Source organism: Hemicordylus capensis, chromosome 5, assembly GCF_027244095.1.
Source record: "Hemicordylus capensis ecotype Gifberg chromosome 5, rHemCap1.1.pri, whole genome shotgun sequence".
NCBI lineage: Eukaryota > Metazoa > Chordata > Lepidosauria > Squamata > Cordylidae > Hemicordylus > Hemicordylus capensis.
In genome coordinates this window covers 15670518-15692919 of record NC_069661.1, presented here as the reverse complement: position 1 = coordinate 15692919, position 22402 = coordinate 15670518, and the positions used below count along the sequence as shown (strand labels likewise).

Below are 22402 nucleotides of genomic sequence, written 5' to 3'. Positions count from 1 at the left end.
TTTTTAAAAAGTTTGACTTACCACTGCCAAGGGCTTTGTGGAGACTTAGGGGGAGGCCAGCGGGGGGGGAGCCCCCCACAGCTACTGCAGCACCCCTGTGGGCCACCAAAGCCCTTGGTGGCAATAAGTCAAACTTTTAAAAACCTAAAATATAATGGTTCCTGGCACCCCCAAGTGGTACCTAAACCAGTTCGAATTCAAACCGAACTGGGGCCCCCGAACCGAACATGCCCGATCTGGTTCAACCAAACCGGATTCAAACTGAACCGGGCCAGCCGGTTGTGTGCACATCCCTAACAGTTTCCATGCATGGAAAAACCTGCTCTACAGTGCCTCAATTTAGCATACATTAAATATGTTTTTCTTCCCCCAGGTATCTGTACCAATCTTCTGGATAAAGAAATTGCTGACAATCTGCCTCGCTGAGGACTTTGCTTCTGTTTGATCAGCATTTGGCTTAACTGATCCCCATAAATCACTCAAGCCAAATAGCTTTTTAAAAGGTTTATGAAGTGACTTCAGAGCAAAGGCTGCTGCTCTCTCCACAGCTGAGTTACAACTCCATAAACCAAAAAAGTGGCGCACATCGGACTGAGAATTACGGTCTACCAGAAATATTGGATCATGAAGGTATTGAATGTTTTGTCTCCTGTTCTTTTTTGGCAGGACTAGGCATTATGGCAAATGGGTGGATCCTAGCAACACTCTCCAGACCTTCTCCTTAAGCTTACCAAACTGTGAATTTAAAAATGGTGGTTCTTGGGTGAGGCCAGGGGGTGGAGCCTGGGCCAAATCAGGGTGAGGCCAAGCAGGAATGCTGGTGAGATGCCAACTCTTGCTGCCGTCTTCCTGTGGCATCACTTGTCTTATGCAGAGTGGCTATGCAGAGTCCACAGTCATGCCCCCTACAGTCCCAGATGCAGCCAGATGTGGGGAAATGCATTGGGGCAGTGTAGCAGCACAGTACTGAGTACTCTAGTGTGCATGCATGCGATATGCAGTATTAGGATGCACCCTAAGCAAAAACAAGTCTTTTTGGTGGTGGCACCCTGCCTGTGGCATGCCCTCTCTACAGAGACCTATGTGGCGACCTCTTTATATACATTTAGGCACAAAGGCTAAAGCCTTCTTGTTCTGTCAGGCATTTGGCCTAGACTTTTGTTGCTTATATTGGTTCCTGATGGCTCCTTAAAGGTTTCATCACCTTTACTGGTGGTTTCATTGATTTTAGGTTTTTTAACGTGTTTGTGTTTTTAATTTGTATTCTTGTTTTCGACTTGACTTTATTGTTTTTTTTCATTATTGTAAACTTCCAGAAGGCTATTTCGCAGTTGGGTGGTATACAAAACAAACACATAAATGTTGATAAGGCTGGTGCTTACTCATAATATTCTGGCTTTAGTTAATTACAAAATTCTGGAAAGCAGACCACACTTCTGGGTTTTCCAAAAATAATTCTGGAAACTGGCCCAGAGGTTAAAAAATACCCCCAAGAAATCCAATGTGGTCTTTCGCCCTCCCCGCCATTTTCCCTGAGGGGTTGGCAAACTCACCTCCTCTATTGGTCACAGCCAAACTCCTTTCAGAGGTTATAAGAATGCGTGGATGCTCCAGATTCCAAACCAGCAGAGTTCTCTGTCACATGGACCAGAAAGCCCCTTGTGTAGAAAGCTGTACAAATGTGGGACTTTTCCAGGCCTTTCTAATGAATGTCTGGAGTTCAGCAACCACACATGACCCCACTGCTCCTGCCCAGGGGTCAAGCATCATCTCAAACTTTGACATGGTCCTCACTTTCCTCCCCTCTCATCCCTTCTCCGATTTGCTATATTGGAGTTAATAATGGAGGTCTGATTGCAGTTTCCACCAGTTCAATTGGTGTTAACTCAAAACCAGACCTTTTCTAGGGCTGCCTTTGGAATTTGGAATGCATTCCGTAACAAAATTAGAGCCTCCCTTTTGCTGGATGTTTTGAAGAAAAATCTGAAGGTATACCTGTTTAATCAGGCTTTCAATCTGTAGTTTTTAAGTTTTAGAGTTTTTGGCTATATTTTAAATTGGCACAATTATGTTACATGTTTTTATTGTTGTATTTTAAATTGTAAACTACCCGGAGATATTTATATGGGGCAGTGTGTGTGTGTGTATGTATATGTATATGTATATATGTGTGTGTGTGTGCGCGCACACTATATAAATAATAATAGTAATAATGATGATGATGATGTATCCTTTCTTTCTTTTTTAGATCCTTGTCATGAATCGTGATGTCATAGTGACTCAAGGGTCACTAGTTACGGGTAAGCAGACTGATTTTCTTCAGTGCCCTTTGCTTCTAGTGGCTTGGTTTGTATCTACAGCCAGATAGGGCACAGTATGACATGTATGTATAATTAATTATAGATGAACTGCCAATGCCTCTTAGGCAGCATTCCTGGTTCTAGGATCAGGTCTTCTGTGCACTCTAGATCCAGAGACCTAACTTGCAGGGCGGGTTCAGATGTCATATGGAAATCTGCTCAATGTCCCCAAGTCTTGGGAATGCATCCTTCCTCTCTCTCATCACAGCACAGGTGTCCACTTCCAATCTAGGTTAAAATAAGCTGAGATTGGTTGTATTGTCACCAATCCCAGCTTATTCTAACCTACCTGTTTCCAATAATCTGAGATCAGTACCCAAGGTTTGAAGTGAGTTACAGATCTCAGGTTTTTTGAAGCAAGTAGGTTAGAATAAATCCAGATTAGAATAAATCCAGATTGGTTGGTCGGGATGACACAACTAGACTTGTAAGAGAATATTCTCCAATGCACTTAATAGAATGGGTAGTATAATTCTCTCAAATATTCTCTCCTGTTCTAAATAATGCGGGACTATTATTTTCCAAGTCTAGACACAACCAATCTCAGCTTATTTTAACCTAGACACATTATGCAAAGACCCAGCTCCCTTGAGGAGTCCATAATTCTGGGAAAAGTTGAAGAAAAGGACAACCAGCAGCAAGGTGGGTGGACCCGATTACAACAGCAATGGATGAACCACTGAGAGACCTTAAAGGCCCAGTTGAAGACAGATCATCCTGGAGAGAATCTATCTATGTGGTCGCTAAGAGTCGACACCAACTTGACGGCACTTAATCAATCAATCAAGGCAGAGGACACTCACACAGGGATGGAACTGCATGCTCCCGAGACTCACGAACGTCACATGGAGCCCAGCACTAACCAAGGTTCCATGTGACGTCTGACACTGCCCATTGACTCAGGTATATTCGGGTTGCAGTTTTCCTCTCTCCTGCTGTCAGAACGTAGGAAGCTGCCACATACTGAATCAGACCGTTGGTCCATCTTGCTCAGTGTATTGTCTACACAGGCTGGCAGCAGCTCCCCAGGGTTTCAGATGGGGATTTCCCAGCCCTCCCTGGAAACACCAAGAAACCCCAGACTTTCTGCATGCAAAGCAGGTGCTCTACCACTGAACTGCAACCCCCTTGCCTCCACACTCTGTTGGTTCCTCTTGCCTGTGTATAGGGGACACAGGCAGGAACTAGAGCAATTTATAGATTGGATGGGCGGGGTGTGTATGTGTGCCATATCAGGTGTGACAAAATGCAGAAAAGACTGGACTGCGACATCACCACCATGTGAGCTGGTCTTGTGGTAGAAAAATGCACTGTCCCCTTTGCTAAGCGGAGTCTGCCCTGGTTTGCATTTGAACGGGAGACTACATGTGAGCACTGTAAAATATAAGAACAGCCCTGCTGGATCGGGCCTGAGGCCCATCTAGTCCAGCATCCTGTTTCACACATGGCCCATCCAATGCTGCTGGAAGCCTACAGGCAGGAGTTGAGGGCATGCCCTCTCTCCTGCTGTGACTCCCCTGCAACTGGTACTCAGAGGCATCATGCCTTTGAGGCTGGAGGTGGCCCACAGCCCTCCGACTAGTAGCTGTTGGTAGACCTTTCCTCCATGAAGTTATCCAAGCCCCTCTTCAAGCCATCCAGGTTGTTGCCTGTCACCACATCTTGTGGCAGAGAATTCCACAAGTTGATTATGTAGATATGCCCCTTAGGGGATGGGATGAGCAGCACCTGCAGGCTGGCATGCAGATTGTTCCAAGTGCCCTCCCTGGCAGCATCTTCAAGATAGGGCTGGGAGAGGCTCCTGCCTGCAACTCTAGAGGAGCCGCTGCCAGTCTGTGTAGACAATCCTGAGTTAGATGGACCAATGGTCTGACTCAGTAGAAGACAGCTTCCTATGTCCTTTTCCCCCATTAAAAATAAACAAAGGATGGCAATTGTATAGAACAGGGCCAGTGTGGAAGCAACCAGCCATGCTTGTCTGGCGTGAGAGTGGTGAAGAATAATTCTGTTGTGTTTAAATGTGCAGAAACCCCCAAAGAGGAAAGGATACAGTATGGTAAGCAGACATTCTGAAACAGCCAAATCAAAGCTCCCCCAGACCACCATCATATTCACAATAGATATTCATGCCATGTATAAATGGTCCCAGGAAGCTTCATCAGGCTCCATCGGCGATGCTGACACCTTCCTGAACTGCTTACACGCAGGATCAAATCCACTTGTAATGGGATCGTCTTTGGGAGTTGTTCAAGTTTTGACAAGATGTTTCCTTACAGGCCATTTTAATGCTGTGTGCCATACTATTATCCCCAACTCCACCTGGGGGTTCTGTAGCATTATCCCCTAGCTTAGAGCAGGGCCAGCGTTTCCCAATGTGGGCCCCAAGGTGCTGTTGGGCTAGGACTCTGAGTGGCCAAAGGCCACTAAGTCTGGGATGATGGGCACTGTAGTTCCACATCTGGGGTCCCAAGCCTGGGAACCCCTAGCATATTGGCTAGAAGGGTTCTCCGGTGTTACTGGACTTCAGCTCCGGGAGTTGAAGCCCAACAACATCTGGGGATCCAAGGCTGAGAACCCATTGCACTGGGGAGCCCCCATGCCCATTAAAGTCAATGGAGTATCTTGGGCAGGGGACCAGGGGTGGGAGTGGGCAGGGCCCATCTTCACTTTTTGTCCCAGATCCCACTCCACCCTTGCTACACCCCTGACCCTCTATGACATCACAAGGGGCATGCCTGTTGGGGGCAATCTTTGGGGTCCCACAGTGCTATACCTGGCCCGGCCCAGCCCCCCCATGCTGAAGTCCCTTTAAAGAACAAACTGGGGCATTTACTAGGTTTGGATTTCCCTGTTAAAGGTACTCATAGCATAGCAGGTACGTGAGCACCATCTTCCCTATCTACTTCTAAAACCTTCTCTTGTGGGGTGGGGGGTGGGGATATTCCCCACCCAAAACCAGAACTGACCGGCTATTCGAAAAACCTTACCCACCCCACCCAGCCCCATTAGCTGTGTAGAAAAATAATTAAGATTTCATGTGCATCCTGGGGCAATGCTCCATTTGTTTGGACAATCCGAATTGCCAGGGGATTTTTTCACGGCAGCACCGAGCCAGTGTGTGCCTCCGAGCCAATGTATCTAATCCAGGGATTTCTGGAACAATGAGTGGGCGGAACTGCAAGCCGTCTCTCTAACTCAGGCATGAAAAAGACTCTTTGTACAGGGCTCTCATCAGCCCTGGGACTTGACTTTCCTGAAAGGAAGAACGGGGCCGGTGTGTGTGTGTGACACGATTCGAGCCGAGCTGCCGTTTCTTACCCGCTGCTAAAACTCTTTTGTCGCCTGAAGTGCCAGATTGTGACGGCTGCCTGGGAAAGTTGGCCTTAAGACGGGCACCCAGCGCAGTCCATCCAGCTCGGCCCCCCGTTGGTACGGCGTATAGTGGCCCATTATGCGTTCTGCTGAGTAGCCCTTTTCTCTCTGCTGCTGGCAGAAGGCGGTTTTCAGATGGCCATCGGCAGCGAACGCAAGCAAGGCTCCAGCGCGACATTGCACAAGCCATGGAGAGGCTTGCTTTCGTTGGCAGGCCTCCGAATTCCGACACATTAAGGCTCTGCCAGCTGCTTTTGTCCTTGACAAGTGACTCTGTGCTCATAACACTGGCGTCTCTGTGGACACTCCTTCCATGGGCTCCCGGGCTGGCCATTGCTGGGGAATCTGGTGCTGCTTAAAAAAAACCACCACACACACAACCCTATGTCAAGCCCGGGCAAAAATCACCATCAGCTGCAGAGAAGGCTGAGATAGGCCCATCGCCTGGGACCGCCAACCCAAATGGCTGCCCTCCCAGTGGTAGGAACAGAACCACAAACCAAAGCAGGAGTAGAGCTACAATACAGGGGTTCCTAACATGTGCTCCTGCCAATGGGGCTAAACTACAATTCCCATCATCCCCCCCAGCCACAATTTGATGGGAGTTGTAGTTCAGCACCATCGGGAGGAGCACAGGTTGGGAACCCCTTGCTATAATGGAACAAGGTGGTGGTGGGATACCAGTGCCCCTAGGTCCCTGGAGGAGAGGGGCCTGCTAGCTGAGCAACCGAGCCTGCAGTTGGCTCTTCCCCTTCTGCCTCTCCCAAGACAGCGGGGAGGTAGAGGCATGGAGCCATCATCACTTCTTGTCTCAGGGCCCACTCCAATCTTGCTGTGCTACCGAACAAAAGCACCTCAATGGCTTTCACTGTCTTCCTTGGACCTTTTCGATCCTTAGGTCACTGGTTTGATTGACGCCAGAGGAGCGAGGGAACGCTGTATCTTGTGGGGGGGAAGGACCCTAGCTGAGTGGAGGAACATCTGCTTTGTCTACAGAAAGTCCCAGGTTCAGTCCTTGGCATTTCCAGGGAAGACTGGGAAATCCCCACTCTGCAGAGCTGCTGCCGGCCTGTGTAGGCAATACCAGGCTAGCTGGGCCAATGGCTTAACTCAGGATGAGGCGAGATTTTTTTCTGACTGAAAAGAATTTGCTATTTAATGGTTACCCCCCCCCCCCAAATCTGCCACATCAGATGGGCCTTGCCTAACGGGAGAGTCCATCTAGATCAGGACTGCACAACTTTGGCCCTCCTGCCGATTTTGGACTACAACACCCATAATCCCTATTTATGACTGTGCTGGGGATGATGGGAACTGTAGTCCAAAAACAGTGGCGTGCCAAAGTTGCGCAACCCTAACCTAGATTATTGTGCCATATATTATGAGGTCCTGCTGCACATTTACTGTTCATGCATGACATAATGGCAGGGGGCAGGGGGAGGGGAGAATTTAAAAATATATCTATCTAAAGTGTCAGGCTGCTCTACTGGACCAACCCAAAGCAACTTCTGGCTGGCTGAAAAGAAGGGGCACCGTCCAGGTATAGGAAACCACTTTCAAAGTACTATTGATTTGAATAGTAAAGTCAAGCACACCATTAAAGCTCTTCCCTTGAAAGCAGTGGGGCAGTTAAAAATGCTGCATGCTACTTGGGGGCGGGGGGGACAGGGTGTCCTATGGAAGGAGTTCATAGAGGAATACCACCCTAAGCAACAAGCATTACACGAGAGCAGGGACTCCCCACAAGTGGCGCTCCAGATGTTACTGAACTACAACTCTCACCTCCCACAGCTTCGATTTACCATGGCAGGGGATTATGGGAGTTGAAGTTGAGCCACATCTGGAGGACCACTGGCCATCTGGAACCCCTGCATCAGATCAACACCACCACCACCCCAACAAAGCAGCACCGACACTGCCACGGGACATGGTGGCGGCGGCCACTAGGGGTATGCACAAACTGATTCCGGCGGTCCGGTTCAAGTTTGAGCCGAACCCAAGCTGACCATCTGGACCGCGAGCCAGTTCGAGTCGAACTGGCCCCTGGTTCAGTCCGAGTGTCAAACTGGTTGGGCAGCTTGAGGAGGCATGCCTGTAAAGGGGAATACAGTGACAATTCCCCTTTACAAGCAAAGGGGGGGGGGGACGCTGCCTACTTAAAAAAATAAATCCTAATAGGGGCAGGTGAGAGGGTACCTGTAGTCTGAGAGGGCACAGCTCGTCCTCTCTGGACTGGGTCCGGCTCTCCAATGTGGCCTGGTTCTGGCCTCCACTGGGACTGCCACGCATTGCATGGCATGGCAAACTTTATACTACGGTTTTGAGAGGAGGAAGGAGCAAGAGACGAATTCTAGGCAGCACATAGGAATATAGGAAGCTGCCACATACTGAGTCAGACCCTTGGTCCGTCTAGCTCAGTATCGTTTACACAGACTGGCAGCGACTTTTCCAAGATTGCGGGCAGGGATCTCTCTCAGCCCTACCTTGGAGAGGCCAGCAAGTGAACCTGGGACCTTCGGCATGCAAAGCAGATGCACCACTACTGAGCTACAACCCAGCCCCAAAGGGGAATATCCTACAGTGCTCACACACCTGTAGTCTCCCATTCAAATGCAGGCCAGGGCAGACCCCACTTAGCAAAGGGAACAATGCATGCTTGCTACCACAAGACCAGCTCTCCTCCCAGTAACCACTAGCAAGGTCCAAGCATCAAAGGTAAGCAGACACTTCTCTCTCCATCCTCTGGGCTGGGCTTCTCTCCCCCTCACCCCCGCCCTCGGAGAACAACAAACACATGTTGAGAAATTCTGCTGCAGGTGATGTCACAGCACTGCACGGTGCCACTGGAAAGCAACTGGGAAACATCTCCAGGCACTGACATTTCTGTTTTTGGAGGTTCAGGGCCATCAATGAGCATGGAATATCTGCTCTTGGGACCTTAGCGGGCAGGGCTCAGTGCCAGCTGGCATCTCACACTTGCCACACAGATGCCCTGGAACCAGCATCCCAGGCAGAACCAGCATCCCAGGCAGATGAGTTTCCTGCCCCAAGATTGGCTCAAGCCATGTTGCAGCCCTACCGGTACCGGTCTTGAGGCTGGGCTACATGTGCAGCAGAATCAGGTGGCAGAGTCCTGCTGTGGTCGAGAAGACTGTAGCGCTTCAGCCCGTGGTTGGGTAACACTGGTGTTGAATGCCCCCCTTAAAAAAAACACAAATATTCCCCGCAAGTAGAAAGTTAGTACCGCAGGGAGGAGGCAGGGCTAGAACCACTCTTCTTGCTGCATTAGCTTTCTTCTTGCATGGAGGTTGTTCCAACATGTGAAACATTTAAATAGGCACTATCCCCAAGGGCAGTCTAAAGTGGTATAGTGCATGCTACCATGTCAGGATTCTACCACCTTGTCCTGAGGCTTGTGAAGGCTGGACCCCGCTGTATGTTAGGGGGAAAGGGGGCCTCTGCTCTCCTCCTAAGGCTCTTCCCAAATGCAACCCATTCTCACTGCTCTCTAACCAAATGGAATAGGCTACAGTGGGTAATGTCATGGTTGGGGGGAAACATATACTTGCCCCCAGCTGCTGTTCCCCGCAAAAGATTCCCTGCATATAGGAAAGGAAAGTATCAGGGAGAAGGGCATGGCTGCGCTTTCTCCGACATACTAGTTTTCTATATACAAGGATTTTGTGGAAGGGGAGAAATGATATGGCCAGTCTGAAGTTGCGCAGTCTAGGAAAAACTTTGCTGGGTGCCGAGAACTAGGCCTGAAACAGATTTCTGCAAAAACACCACCACCTGGTGGTAGTTTGTGGAAGGAACACCTTTTCACAGATCCACACTGCAGCCAGTAAGTTAAGTTAACACTGGCAGCAATATTGGACTGCTTGTGTTTGCTACTAGCTTTTGCTCTGATGCCCCAAGCCTGGAATGGTAATTTTGGAGTGGGTGGGCAGGAAAAACCCAGGTCAGAGGGTAAAAAAAGAAAAGCAACTGAACTTACTGGAACAATAGGAAAGTCCCCATTACTGGTCTCTAGTGTTCAGGTCTAACCCAAGGGTGAGCTGTCACAGCTGCAATATAAGAAAGCAGGAAATGCAAAAAAGGAAGGGGGGAAAAAGAGGAAGCTTGACTGAAGCAACTACAACTTCTGTTTGTTTGTTTCAGTTTGCAGATGGCAAGGAAAGAAAGAAAAGGGCTCATCTGCCTTCTGAAACAAAGAGCATAATAAAATCATCGAAGCTGTTTAAATGGATAGCAACTCCTAGGAACACAGGAAGTTGCCTTCTACTGAGTCAGACCATTGATCCATCTAGCTCAGTATTGTCTGCACAGACTGGCAGCAGCTTCTCCAAGGTTGCAGGCAGGAATCTCTCTCAGCCCTATTTTGGAGATGCTGCCAGGGAGGGAACTTGGAACCTGTAGATGCTCTTCCCAAATGGGCTCCATCCCCTAAGGGGAATACCTTACAGTGCTCACACATCAAGTCTCCCATTCATATGCAACCAGGGTGGGCCCTGCTTAGCAAAGGGGACAATTCATGCTTGCTACCACAAGACCAGCTCTCCTCCCTCCCTTGAAAACACACATGGACCATGATCCAGTGGGACGGTCTTCTGCACCAGTCCTGCTGAAATAATCTGAAGCCAAGCAAGGGCACTTGCATTACTCCCAGCTCAACAGAGGCCTTTGTAGCAGCTCCTGCGGCCAACCACCTCTATCAGTTCCTGCTCTGCCTTTTGGGTTCAGCCAGTGTTTTCTTAAGAGCTGCAGTCCTAATGGCTCTGTCAAAAGGAGAGGCAGCAGAGATCACATTCCCTGCCCGTGGAAGACCTTCCCCCAATCCCAACCGGGTGTAAGCTTTTTATAGGTACTTCATGCAAAGCTAAAAGGCACTCTGCACATGTGCAGAGTGCTATTACTAGAAAACATTCCAGATCTTAACCTCGCCATTGAACATTGATTTGGGAGAGCTAAGCTCTAGTTTACCCAAGTCCAGTCTAAGAGCTCCCTTGATTCTAAAAAAGAGATAAAAAGCATCCTCTGCTAACTGAGCAAAGAGGCACCTTTTCAAACTGGTGATTCTTTTTTTATTGAGCAGGGGGAGAACAACTGGCCCTATTCAGCCCCAGCACAGCATCCCTCCAGTGGCTGTTGCTAGTGTCTACCTTTTGTTTATTTGTAGATTGTGAGCCCTTTGGGGACAGGAAAAAAATATTTATTTATATCTATGTAAACTGCTTGGCGCAGCAGGGAAATGACTTGCCAAGCAAACGTGAGGTTGCCGGTTTGAATCCCCACTGGGATGTTTCCCAGACTATGGGAAGCACCTCTATCGGGCAGCAGCGATATCGGAAGATGCTGAAAGCCATCAGCTCATACTGTGTGGGAAATGGCAATGGCAAACCCCTCCTGTATTCTACCAAAGACAACCACAGGGCTCTGTGGCCGCCAGGAGTCGACACTGACTTGACAGCGTACTTTACTTTTAAACCTCTTTGGGAACTTTGGTTGAAAAGTGGTATATAAATATTTGTCATATTTGTACTGAAGAATTAAGTCTAGAATGGAATGCATATCTCTATGCCTCCAAGTTCTACTGCTTCTTTACAAAGTTGTCTCCCTCCCACTCTATCGCTCCTCCATCAAAAACTGCCTTCCTCCCAGCCGTATCTATCTAGGCTGAGCTTCCTTTAGCCCTTATGGCTATCAGAAGACACCTTATATGGAGTGAGAGTTCATCTAGCACACTGTCATCTTCTCCAACTGATGGTGACTCCCCAGGCTCTCTAAGGCCCATGTTATCTATCTTAGCCTTGCTTCCAGAGAGCCATTAACTGAAAATGCCAGGGGAAGAGCTTGAGTCTTTCTGTGTGCAGACCATGGCACTCCACCCCTGAGCTAAGGAAGGGGATTGAAAATAAAACAGCTAATATCAAAATGCCCTTTTACAAAACGATGGTGCAGCCACACCTGGAGTACTGCGTACAAGTCTGGTCACCACATCTAAAAAAGGAGATTGTAGAACTGAAAAAGGTGCAGAAGAGGGCAACCAAGATGATCAGGGCCCTAGAGCACCTTCATTATGAGGCAAGGCTACAACACCTGAGACTATTTAGTTTAGAAAAAAGACGACTGCAGGGAGACATGATAGAGGTCTATAAAACCATGCATGGTGTGGAGAAAGTGGATAGAGAGATTTTTCTCCCTCTCACATAACACTAGAACTAGGGGTCATCCCAGGAAAGTGATTGCAGGGAAATCTAGGACCAGCAAACAGAAGTATTTTCTCTCTTTTTCAACTTGTGGAATTCTCTGCCACAAGATGTGGTGACAGCCAACAACCTGGATGGCTTTAAGTGGGGTTTGGATAACTTCATGGAGGAGAGGTCTATCAACGGCTACTAGTCGGAGGGCTATAGGCCACCTCTAGCCTCTGAGGTAGGATGCCTCTGAGTACCAGTTGCAGGGGAGCAACAGCAGGAAAGAGGGCATGCCCTCAACTCCTGCCTGTGGCTTCCAGAGGCATCTAGTGGGCCACTGTGTGAAACAGGATGCTGGACTAGATGGGCCTTGGGCCTGATCCAGCAGGGCTCTTCTTATGGCAGATCCTCCTCTTGTAAGAAGCTGTGTTGGACCAACAGCCTGACTCAGTCCCTCTGTCCCAGAACACAGCTTGAAAACTACCACCTTAGATAGCTGCCTGCCATTTCAGAGAAACAGCAGTGCAAGCTGAGAAGCTGGAACTTTGAAAAAAATAAAATAAAAGGGGAAGCACCACTTCCTAGAGACACACTGGAAACGCACAATTCGCCACTTTATCCCTTTAACTATTTGCAAACAGGTTCCAGCTGCGCAGGCGTCAGCAATGGATCACTGGCTAGATCTGGCCCGTACAATTTCTTGTGCAGTTTTTCCTCCGAGTCACAGTGTGTGGTGAAAGGAGCATCATCGAGAGCCTGGAGGGCTGCACTAAAATAAGCACCTGTTTGTTACAAGAAGCCTAATGAGAAAGCAATCAAAAGAAGTGTTGGCAATTTTACACTCGCTTAAACATTTAAAAGCTCCCGAGTAAGAGCTGCAGAGTGTGGCAGGAAACACCGGAATTCAGCACTTTGCCCCAAGTTTGCGCTCCCATCAGTCGTCTCCCCCGCAAATCCGGAGCAAAGTGGCTTCATAATCCCCCGAAGTGTCAGACTGCAAGGGAGAAAAATAATGTAGCATTAAAGAGGCACATTTTGTACTATGGAAAAACTATTTGTCTGCCAACGTTACTGGAGTTAAGCTACAATCAGTGTTCCAAATGTGTACGATAGCATGTCATCTGGGCCAGATAACCAATTAAATCAAGTATAGAAGAGAGCAGGAGTTTGGCTGATCCTTGGGATTGTAAATATGGACTTCCCACCCTCCAGCCAGATAATACTGCTGCCTTAAGTGCTGGGAAAATGCGACCTGAGAAAAGACATCTGGTTCTCCCACAAACAAGTCAGCGCTGAGAGCGCCTTGCACTCAACAGGACAGGGTGGAGAGAATGGAGCTATCAGCAACCATCTGGACAGCTTGGTCCCCAGGGCTGAAGGTCTGCCGCATGCCAGGAAAGCCCCTAATTTCTTTACTTCAAGTTACCTACATCAGTATATTAAATACCATGTAGTCAAGTTTTTAATATACTGCACATATATTAATATTTACAGTACAATTAGTTTTGCACAATGCTTTCTACTTGCAGTAGTTATTCTGAACAATTTGGTTTTGCATTATGGGTTTTTTTTGACAATTTGAGTGTTTTTAAATAAAGATACGGAGCAAGAGTAGATGGTAAAGGATGCATTTGGGTAGGGGTCAAGCAGATGAGCAAGGTATAGCAGCTCTGCCACCAACATGGAAACCCTTTACAGAAACCACCTGTGCAATTTCAGAGATATTTCCACATTCATGAGGACCAGAAGCCTCCTTTTTTAAAATAAAAGAGCTAGAGAGTCTCAGCATTCCATGCCCACTGTCCAGCCCAGGAAAAGATTTAATTATTTTTCTGTATCAGGGCTGCTGAACTCCTGCAGCTGTTGGCCTACAACTCCCATAACCCTTGGCTATTGGACACTGTGGCTGGGGATTATGGGAGTTGTGGTGCAAGAACAGCTGGGGGGGCCAAAGTTGAGCAGGCATGATCTACGTGTTCCCTTATGCTTTCTGCATTCACATTCTACATGACTCCTCAACAGGAGAATGCAGAGGAGCACCTAGGTAATTTTAGAGCCTGGACATAAAGCCCTTTGGAGCCTCTCACCCCCGCTGCAAGTTAAGCACCATTTTTCAACATGTAGGTTCTTGAGGGCACAAACCACACCACCCAGGACAGATTAAAGATGATTTGGGGACCCCCAGGGGGTGTGGAGGCCCTGGACCTCAGCCCCAAAGTCCAGGGGTAAGAGCACTTCTGGGAGAATGATTCAGTTACTCATGTGAAGCCCACCAAATAGTGGGAAGATCTGAAATTTAAAGCATGGCCCAGCTTGCCATTTAGACCTCGGAATGTTCATACATGCAAATGAGGCTGAAGATGATGATTGGTGTACTGGCTGCTGATGTCACAGCAGCCCTTAATTCTACACTAAGATAGCCTTTTCCTTACTGTTGCTGATCAGGTGGTGTGGCATTTGGGAGTCTCTGATCTTTCCAGGGAAAAGGGGCACAAGTTTCCCCATTCAATTCTTCTCCCTGCTAACTCTGATAGTATCCTGTCCATGGATCAGAGGATGGAAACATACACGCAGACTTCTGGAACAGCACTGCAGAGCTAATTACTCACTTTAATATCAGAATACAAGGATCGTCCATACAACTTCTTGTATTCAGCACGAATATCCAAGAGGTCAATTTCTGACCTGGACACCAGGATTCTGTTCAGTGTGAACTCATCGGTTCCAGCCCCCTATTAACAAGGGAAGAGAAAACAATTTATTCATATTTATAAGCTCTTCTCTGCTTTGAAAGCACCCAGCCAAATATGACATATACAACATTTCACAAAGCTATATAAAGCATGCTAAAACCGAAACATACAGACCCAGTCTTGAGATGAACACAGTGGCAACATAAACAGTAGGAAACTCTGGGTCCTGAATCTTACCCTCAGATGGGTTGCCCCAGGGCAGAATCTTCCATCATATCCTATTCATGTGATCTAGGGAAGAGGTCCCCAACCTTGGGTGCTCATATTGCTGGGCTACAATTCCCATGATGCCCACCTGAGGCCATCAGAAACATAGGAAGCTGCCATATACTGAGTCAGACCATCGGTCCATCTCACTCAGTATTGTCTACACAGACGGGCAGGGGCTTCTCCAAAGTTGCAGGCAGGAGTGTGTCTCAGCCCTGTCTCGGAAAGGGAGACAATTCATGCTTGCCACCACAAGATCAGGTCCCCATTGCAACTGGGGGTTACAAGAGTTGTAGCCCAGCAACATCTGGGCCCCCAAGGTGGAGAATTCCTGTTCTAGAGGGTGGGATAGGCACAGGGTGGCCCTCTGGAGCCCTGGACATGATTCTTTAACTCTTCTGATGCAGCAGAAAAGGAAGACACTGCAGCTCGTCCAATACATGGCTGGAGATGATCACCAAAGCAGATGATGGAAGAGGCCAGACAACAAGACCTGGGAGCATATGCACAGGATGAAATCCAGATTTCTCTCTGCCAGCTTCATCAGAAGATTTAAAGGTGGCAGCCCCAGGTGGAAGGAATACTGGTCTTGTGGTAGCAAGCATGACGTCTCCCCTTTGCTAAGCAGGGTCTGCCCTGGTTTGCATTTGAATGGGAGACTACATGTGTGAGCAGAGTAAGATATTCCCCTGAGGGGATGGGGCTACTCTGGGAAGAGCACCTGCATACTTGCATGCAGAAGGTTCCAAGTTCCCTCTCTGGTATCTCCAGGATAGGGCTGAGGGAGACTCCTGCCTGCAACCTTGGAGAAGCTGCTGCCAGTCTGTGTAGACAATACTGAGCTAGATGGACCAAGGGTCTGACTGAGTAGAAGGCAGCTTCCTATGTTCCTATGAAGTCAAAGCTCTTTTCCCAGACAATAGAGGCAGCTTGTTCTTAAATCAGGAGATGGCTGGTTCAGACCCTAACAGAGATGTATGTTTTATGTATGTTTAGGGGGGGGGGGATGAATGAGGAAAAAAATCCCATTCAAATATTTCTGTCTACATAACATTTGCATAATTTTTCCCTAAGAAAAATTTACTAGGCACACTTTCCTGATGCCCCAACTATGATCTGATTTGTCATGTTTTTGACATATATATTAAGTAAATAGACACCCACCTTATTACCCTTCTGTTTACAAATCAATAAAACTTATATGTCATTTCTCATTTTCTAGGGAGAATTTCCGGAAAAGCATTAATTACAACCCCGAAACTGCCGAGCTTGTCTAATATTATGTTGTTCATTATTACTAATGTATTTTATGACATGATGCTTTTTTCAAGAAGTAGAAAAACTTCCAACTGAAAAATGAAATATGGGAACATTTCTCAGAAGTTGTTATGCTTCAGAAAGTTTTCCATGGAAAAATTCCGAGCCCATATCCCCAGATCCTGAAGTATCCAAACTTACAAGTCACCATACAGAAGCAGCGTGCCTACCTTCAAAGACCTGTGCAGCCTTTCTGCAAAGAACGCTGGAGTGTTGGTTGCACATTTCACTATCAAAAGGAAAACCAAGCGTTAAAAAGTTGATCTCACGCCCCCTGCTGCATTGTCTCTCCACCAAGCAAGCCTTGGCTTGCATTCATAACTTTACAAAAAGGATTCACCAAAAGAGCTCATCTGGTGGGCCATCACTGGGTTGGCAAAACACCCAACAAGCCGGTTAATGTACAGAGTCAAGCACTTGTTGACAGTGTTTTTGTTAGCAATTTTTTTTCTTACTACTGCCCCCTTGTGGGTAATTATAGCAGTTTTCTGCAAGCTTCATTACATGTCCTGTCATTGAAGGAACCACATGCAAATATAATTAATCTTCATTTCCCCACAAATATGAAGCAAAGTATTCCTGTGCTTCAAAAAGATCAACACAATGGCAACAGCATATGAAAAGCACCCAGAAAAAGAAGGTGGGGGGGGGGGAGAGAGAGAGAGAGATCCTGAGTTGCATGATGTAAAGCTCCACATTTTGGTGGGAAAATCCTGAAGTCTGAGGAAGGGGGGAAAATAAGGAAAGTGGGCTACATCTGCCCTTTCCATCAAAAGCAGAAAAAAGCAGACTAAAAAAAAAAACAGATAAGGCACACACACAAAACAAATTTCAGAATTCTAATCTCAGTATTTCCCAACATATAGAAGAAGGCTTATGTGTTTAATATTTTTTTCAACTCTGGCTTTGTTATGAGGCTCACTGTAGAACTTGCACATGCTGTTAAACAAGGAATAAGAAAACAGAGCGAAAGGCTACAATATTCAGTTGGTGGCCTTTAGGGGTGGTTTTGGGTTCCAGGGGGAGGCCCAGGCTTCCTCCAAAACTAATGCCTTTGGGCGTGACTTGTGGTCTCTCTCCACACTGCCAAAGGCTCCCCCTAACAGCAGTTTGCAGAGGCTCTGAATATTAATAGGAATCTACATGGCAGGTTCCTCTCGCGTTCTCTTTACCGATGGCCAGCAGCAGGTCCTCAAAGTGTCCTGACAATTCACTCTTGAGACTGTCTTCTATTTTCTTTCCGCCGAGGTTTCTGTATTCATCGAAGGCTGAGAGGAGAAAAGACAAGGGATAAGAACGCCATCACTGTAAGCAGCATCCACTTCAAAATGTCAGGACCAAAAGGGATGAGGCATTTTTATTTTGACACCCAGAGCTTTGTGCATCCTGCAACTCATGAACTCTGTATCACGAGCACACAAATCTTAATCCTGTGAGGAACAATAAAAGGAGCTGGGTATGTCTAGCCTGGGAGAGAGGAGAGCCATCTCCAACTGTCTGAAGGGCTGCTGCCGCCGCCTAGGAGAACAAGGAGTGGGTTTGTTCTCCTGTTGCTTCGGAGGGCAGGACGACAACCAAGGGGCTGCAACTGGTCTGAGGACTACTAGTCTGATGGCTATAGGCCACCTCCAGCCTCAGAGGCAAGATGCCTCTCAATACCAGTGGCAGGGAAGCAACAGCAAGGGAAAGGGCATGCCCTCAACCTCTTGCCTGTGGGCTCCCCAGAGGCATCTGGTGGGTCACTGTCAGGGGCGTAGCTAGCCCGCCAGCGGCCTGTGTGCGGCCGCCCCAATAGCCCCACCCCCTGCGGCTGACGTCAGATGCAGGGGATAGCCACGCCCCCCACGTCTGAAGTCAGACGCAGGGGGACGTGGTCTGGCTCCCGAATGGAGCCTTGAGGCTCCGTTCGGGAGAAGCAGCTTAACTGTTGAAGGGGCCGCGCGGCCCCTCTGGCAGTTAGACAAAGGCTGGTCCAAACGCAGCACCAGCCTTTGTTTAGCTCCCGAAGGGGCCGCATGGCCCCCGATTGGGAGCTAAACTACCGCCCCCACATCTGACGTCAGATGCGGGGGGCGTGTCAGGGCCGCGAATGGCGGCTCCTGATTGGGCTCGGCTCGGGTTCTTTGAACCTGTTCGCCCAATTATAGCTATGCCCCTGGTCACTGTGTTAAACAGGATGCTGGACTGGATGGGCCTTGGGCCTAATCTTATGTTAACTGTCAGGATTCAGGCTAGATCAGGGGTGGGCAAACCTACCCCTGCTAACTTGGCAAAGAGGCAACTTTTACCGTGGTGATTCTCTTTATTTAGCAGGGGGAGAGTAACTGGCTCTATCTTATATTTCTTTTTAGAATGTGAGCCCTTTGCGGACAGGGATCCATCTTATTTGTTTGTTATTTCTCTGTGTAAAACCGCCCTGAGCCATTTTTGGAAGACCAGTATAGAAACTGAATGAATGAATGAATGAATGAATGAACGAACTACAACTCCCATCATCCCCAGGCACAAAAATTGTGGCTGGGAATGATGGGAGTTGCAGTTCGACAGCATCTGGAAGGCCACTCTTGCTCACCCTCGGGCTGGACATTCAGAGGAGAATCCCAACTACAAGAAGTGTCCCACCATGGGACCGTCTGCCTCACACAGGGGTGGGCTCTCCCTTGCTGAAGGTTTCCAAACAGAAGCTGGAGAGCCCACAGTCAGGGATGCTGCAACCTGCTTTGAGCAGTGGGTGGGACTCAGGAGATCCTATTATTCAACAAAGAGACATGTTGACTCCACCCACTGGCAAGAGAAAGGCATTTGCAATCAGGAAAAGGGGAGGCCGGGGACACAATTGCCCCATCCTCACGGACCCCCATGGTATGGGGTCTGGGCAGGGGTGTCGCTAAAATCAAAGAACCTGTGAGGCCCCTGCTCCTGAGGGGCCCTCAGCTCCACACCTCCCTGTTTTCTTCATGATCTCCCTCACTCCAAGGGGCCGCCAGGGAGAGGGGAAAACATGGGCCCCCTCTCCCCTCGTTACGCTCCTGGGTCTGGGTGAGATGCAATTAAACCTCTTCTTTGGGGTTAGCCGGGAGCCCCTACCATTCTGCTGTCGATGGAAGACAGACACTTATCTTGCTTATTAGGTGGAGTAAGTTCCTGGCAAAGGTCTATTACACTGCCTCTCAAACCTGGGTCCACGGATGTCATTGGACCACAGCATCCACAACCCCCATCACCAACAGCCAAAAGCCACTGCAGCTAGGAATGCTGGGTATTGTAGTCCAACAACATCTAGAGACCCAAAGTTGAGAATTTTTTCAAAAGTTTGTTGTATGGGCATTTGCATGTTATCTTTTGAGTGCATCTAAAAAATTGATGGATTCCGACCTTATTTTAAAAAAACACACACATTTGCCCCTCAAAAGCACCCCCCCCAATTCCTGAATAGTTTGAACTTAGTAGACCCAAACTGGCTTCTTACTTAGTTTCAGCTGAGGAAAGCTGCTGAAGCAGAGGACCTCGATGAATTTGTCTTCATCGGTCCCCCATCTCTTCTCCCCCGCATTATACAGGATCTAGGAAAGAGAACAAGAGAGGGTGGCAAATGCACGCTCCTCCGCTCTATTAACACCTCCAAAGGTCTTTTGTCAACATTCCGGAAGTGGTGCTTTTCCAGAGCAAATCAAACACCAATGATTTCAAACAGAGGCTGGAGAGGGAAGAAGCCCACTTGAGTATTTCTGACTCCACTGTCTTTCTGGATTATTCAGCATAATCGGATTATTTTGAATAATCCGGTTATTTCCGGTATTTCTGGCATTCTACAGGCAGCTTCTTTGTAAGCCTGACATACCTGCGCATCCTTCTTAGCAAGTTGTTCATCCACTCTTTGACTTTCATCTCTTCTGCTCTACAATAATATTGAGAAGTAAAAAGTTTTTAAAAAATGACACTAAAGGAAAAGACACAAGAGCATCAATAAGATGAATCGTATGATACAGTCCTACAATGGGGATGGGGTTATAGTTCAGTGGTAGAGGCAAATGCTTTGCATGCAGAAGTTTCCAGGATCAATCCCAGGCATCTCCAGACTGGGCTGAGAAAAACTTCTGTCTGAACCTTGGCTGCCAGTTAGGGCAGACAATACTGAGCTAGATGGACCTGCGGTCTTACTCAGCAGAAGGCAGCTTCTTGTATACCTATGACTTGGTAGAAGACCATCTGATTTTCATGTGGGAGGCTCCAGGTTCAGTCCTAGGATCTCTAGGCAGGGCTAGGAAAGACGCTTGTCTGACACCCTGAAGAGTGGACAGTTCTGAGCTGGATGGACCAATGCTCTGACTCTGTATAAGGCAGGTTCCTATGTTTTCCATAGCATTTGCTGTGTTGCTAAAAGGAACGCCTGCACGGACCAATTAATATGCATGGTGGACAGTTCATCAACTTGCAAATGGTGGCACCACAAACTGGCAACATGTCACGGAGACAGCTGAAAGAGCTCTTACATCTGCTAGAGTTAAGAGGGCTTTTCTGAAGTCACCAGACGTGTCGGAGCTGATGTCATCCCCAAGGCTCTTCTTATAAACTTAAAGAAACAACAGCAACAAAAGAGAGGGGGGAAAGTCAGTGCCATTTGCTCCAGTTGAAAGCAAAAAAAAAGGAATAATGGTCAACATGCTGAGCAGCAGTATGTGGGCAGGAGAAGAGCTGCATGTCCACGGAGAGCATTCAGTGTCCCTGCAGTGAAGGTTTCTTCTGCAGCTGAGCAAGGGTGTGTGTGTGTGTGAGTTATTTTTGCATCTCTCCCCTCGCTGCAAAAGACATTTCGGCTTGCATAAATATGTTCCCAAGGGCCGTGCATAAGGAACATTTGGGTTCCTTATCATGATGTACAAGAGGGTTGTGCATTAGGAATGTGACTACGTTCCCGAGGGTTGCACAGCCCTCAGAAATATATTTATGTAAGTAGAAATGTCTTTTGCAGCAAGGGGAGAGACACAAACATCGCCCCCATCTTGGCGCCCCCTTTGGCGGTGCAAAAAAGTCTTTACCACAGGGGCGCGGAAGTTCCCCTGTGAGCGTGCAGGTTTCCTCCCACCCACCTACTGCTGTGCAACCCGTGAGCCGAGGTCTGTAAATAGCAAAGGCTTCTTGTACAGTACAGGAAGACGGTCTCCCCTCCTTAATCACAGTAAGGCCCAGAACCCCATCAGGCAGCTTGAGATACCGGATTATTTATTCCCTCCCTACATCCAGCCCACAGGAGGCTGCACAAAAACTGCCCCACAGCCGAAAGCTTGTTTTCAGAATTGTAAGCAACATCATCTTACTTATCTAACTTTCTTACATGGCAAACATTCTGCATTATCAACAAGACTGTCAGCAGTTCATGTCCTTCTGAGTTCAGAGGGGAGTTTAAGTTCCACATTACATTAAAAAAAAAAAGATTCAAGCAATGAAGCTAAGATTCAAACAAGGCTCCCAACACTTTCCGCTCTGTTAGCAATGTGCACGAACCACAGTTTGAGCACTTTTTGGGCAGGGGGACCACAAACTTTAAGAAAAAGGAGAGCAAGTCCTTGCCTGCCTGCACTCATGTGGCGTCCTGCATGCATGTGGCATTCGCGCATGCTTGCGTGGTCAGCATGGTGTTGCTGATTACGCAAATGGCGCCTCTGCATGTGCGGATGTCATATGCGTGTGCTGGTGCCACGTGGGGGTTATTGGAACACCTGCCACCCCAGCAGGAAGCTGTAGGGGGCAGCAGAGAGCAGATAAAGACCTGCTCTCCTTTTTCTTAAAGTTCCCGGTCCCCTTCCCCAAAAAGTTCTTGAACCGTGATTTGTACACATCCCTACTCTCTGTCCCTAAACCTCCTGTCATTTGTTTATTTATCTAAGATATCTTAAAGCCATATTTCTGTATTTGAAAAAGAACACAAAGCAAAGCAAAATAAAAACCAAAGAAGTAACCATAGTTCAGTTCACAAATACTGCATTGTCAGCCACAGCAGATTAAAACAGCGCTAAAACCTATCGTTTCTAGAAGACCTGCTTGAATAAACACCTCTTCACTTGATGCATGAAGGATAATAGAACAGGTGAAGGTGAGCCTCCCTGCAGTGGGAATTCCACAAGCGAGGGGCCATGGTGGAGAAGGCCCTGTCTCTGGTCACCATCTGCCACACCCCCAAGGCAAGAGAACCTGG

General features: G+C 47.9%; 1 protein-coding gene and 1 long non-coding RNA gene across 2 annotated transcripts in view; one reads left to right on the top strand and one right to left on the bottom strand.

Moving 5' to 3' along the window:
- The first annotated feature begins 503 nt into the window (after window positions 1-503).
- LOC128327728 (uncharacterized) lies at window positions 504-16706 on the top strand. Its single transcript, XR_008308750.1, has 3 exons — window positions 504-630; window positions 2249-2300; window positions 16112-16706. It is a non-coding gene; the product is annotated as an uncharacterized LOC128327728 (long non-coding RNA).
- Window positions 12523-22402, bottom strand: part of ANXA3 (annexin A3) — a 34921-nt gene continuing 25041 nt past the window's right edge. The window contains exons 7-13 of the mRNA XM_053256880.1: window positions 20700-20779; window positions 20048-20104; window positions 19676-19769; window positions 17379-17474; window positions 16377-16435; window positions 14539-14661; window positions 12523-12923 (exon numbers count right to left, since the gene is read on the bottom strand). Coding sequence (XP_053112855.1) covers window positions 12864-12923; window positions 14539-14661; window positions 16377-16435; window positions 17379-17474; window positions 19676-19769; window positions 20048-20104; window positions 20700-20779 — 569 coding nt within the window. The 3' untranslated portion in view covers window positions 12523-12863. The remainder of the gene's footprint in view (window positions 12924-14538; window positions 14662-16376; window positions 16436-17378; window positions 17475-19675; window positions 19770-20047; window positions 20105-20699; window positions 20780-22402) is intronic.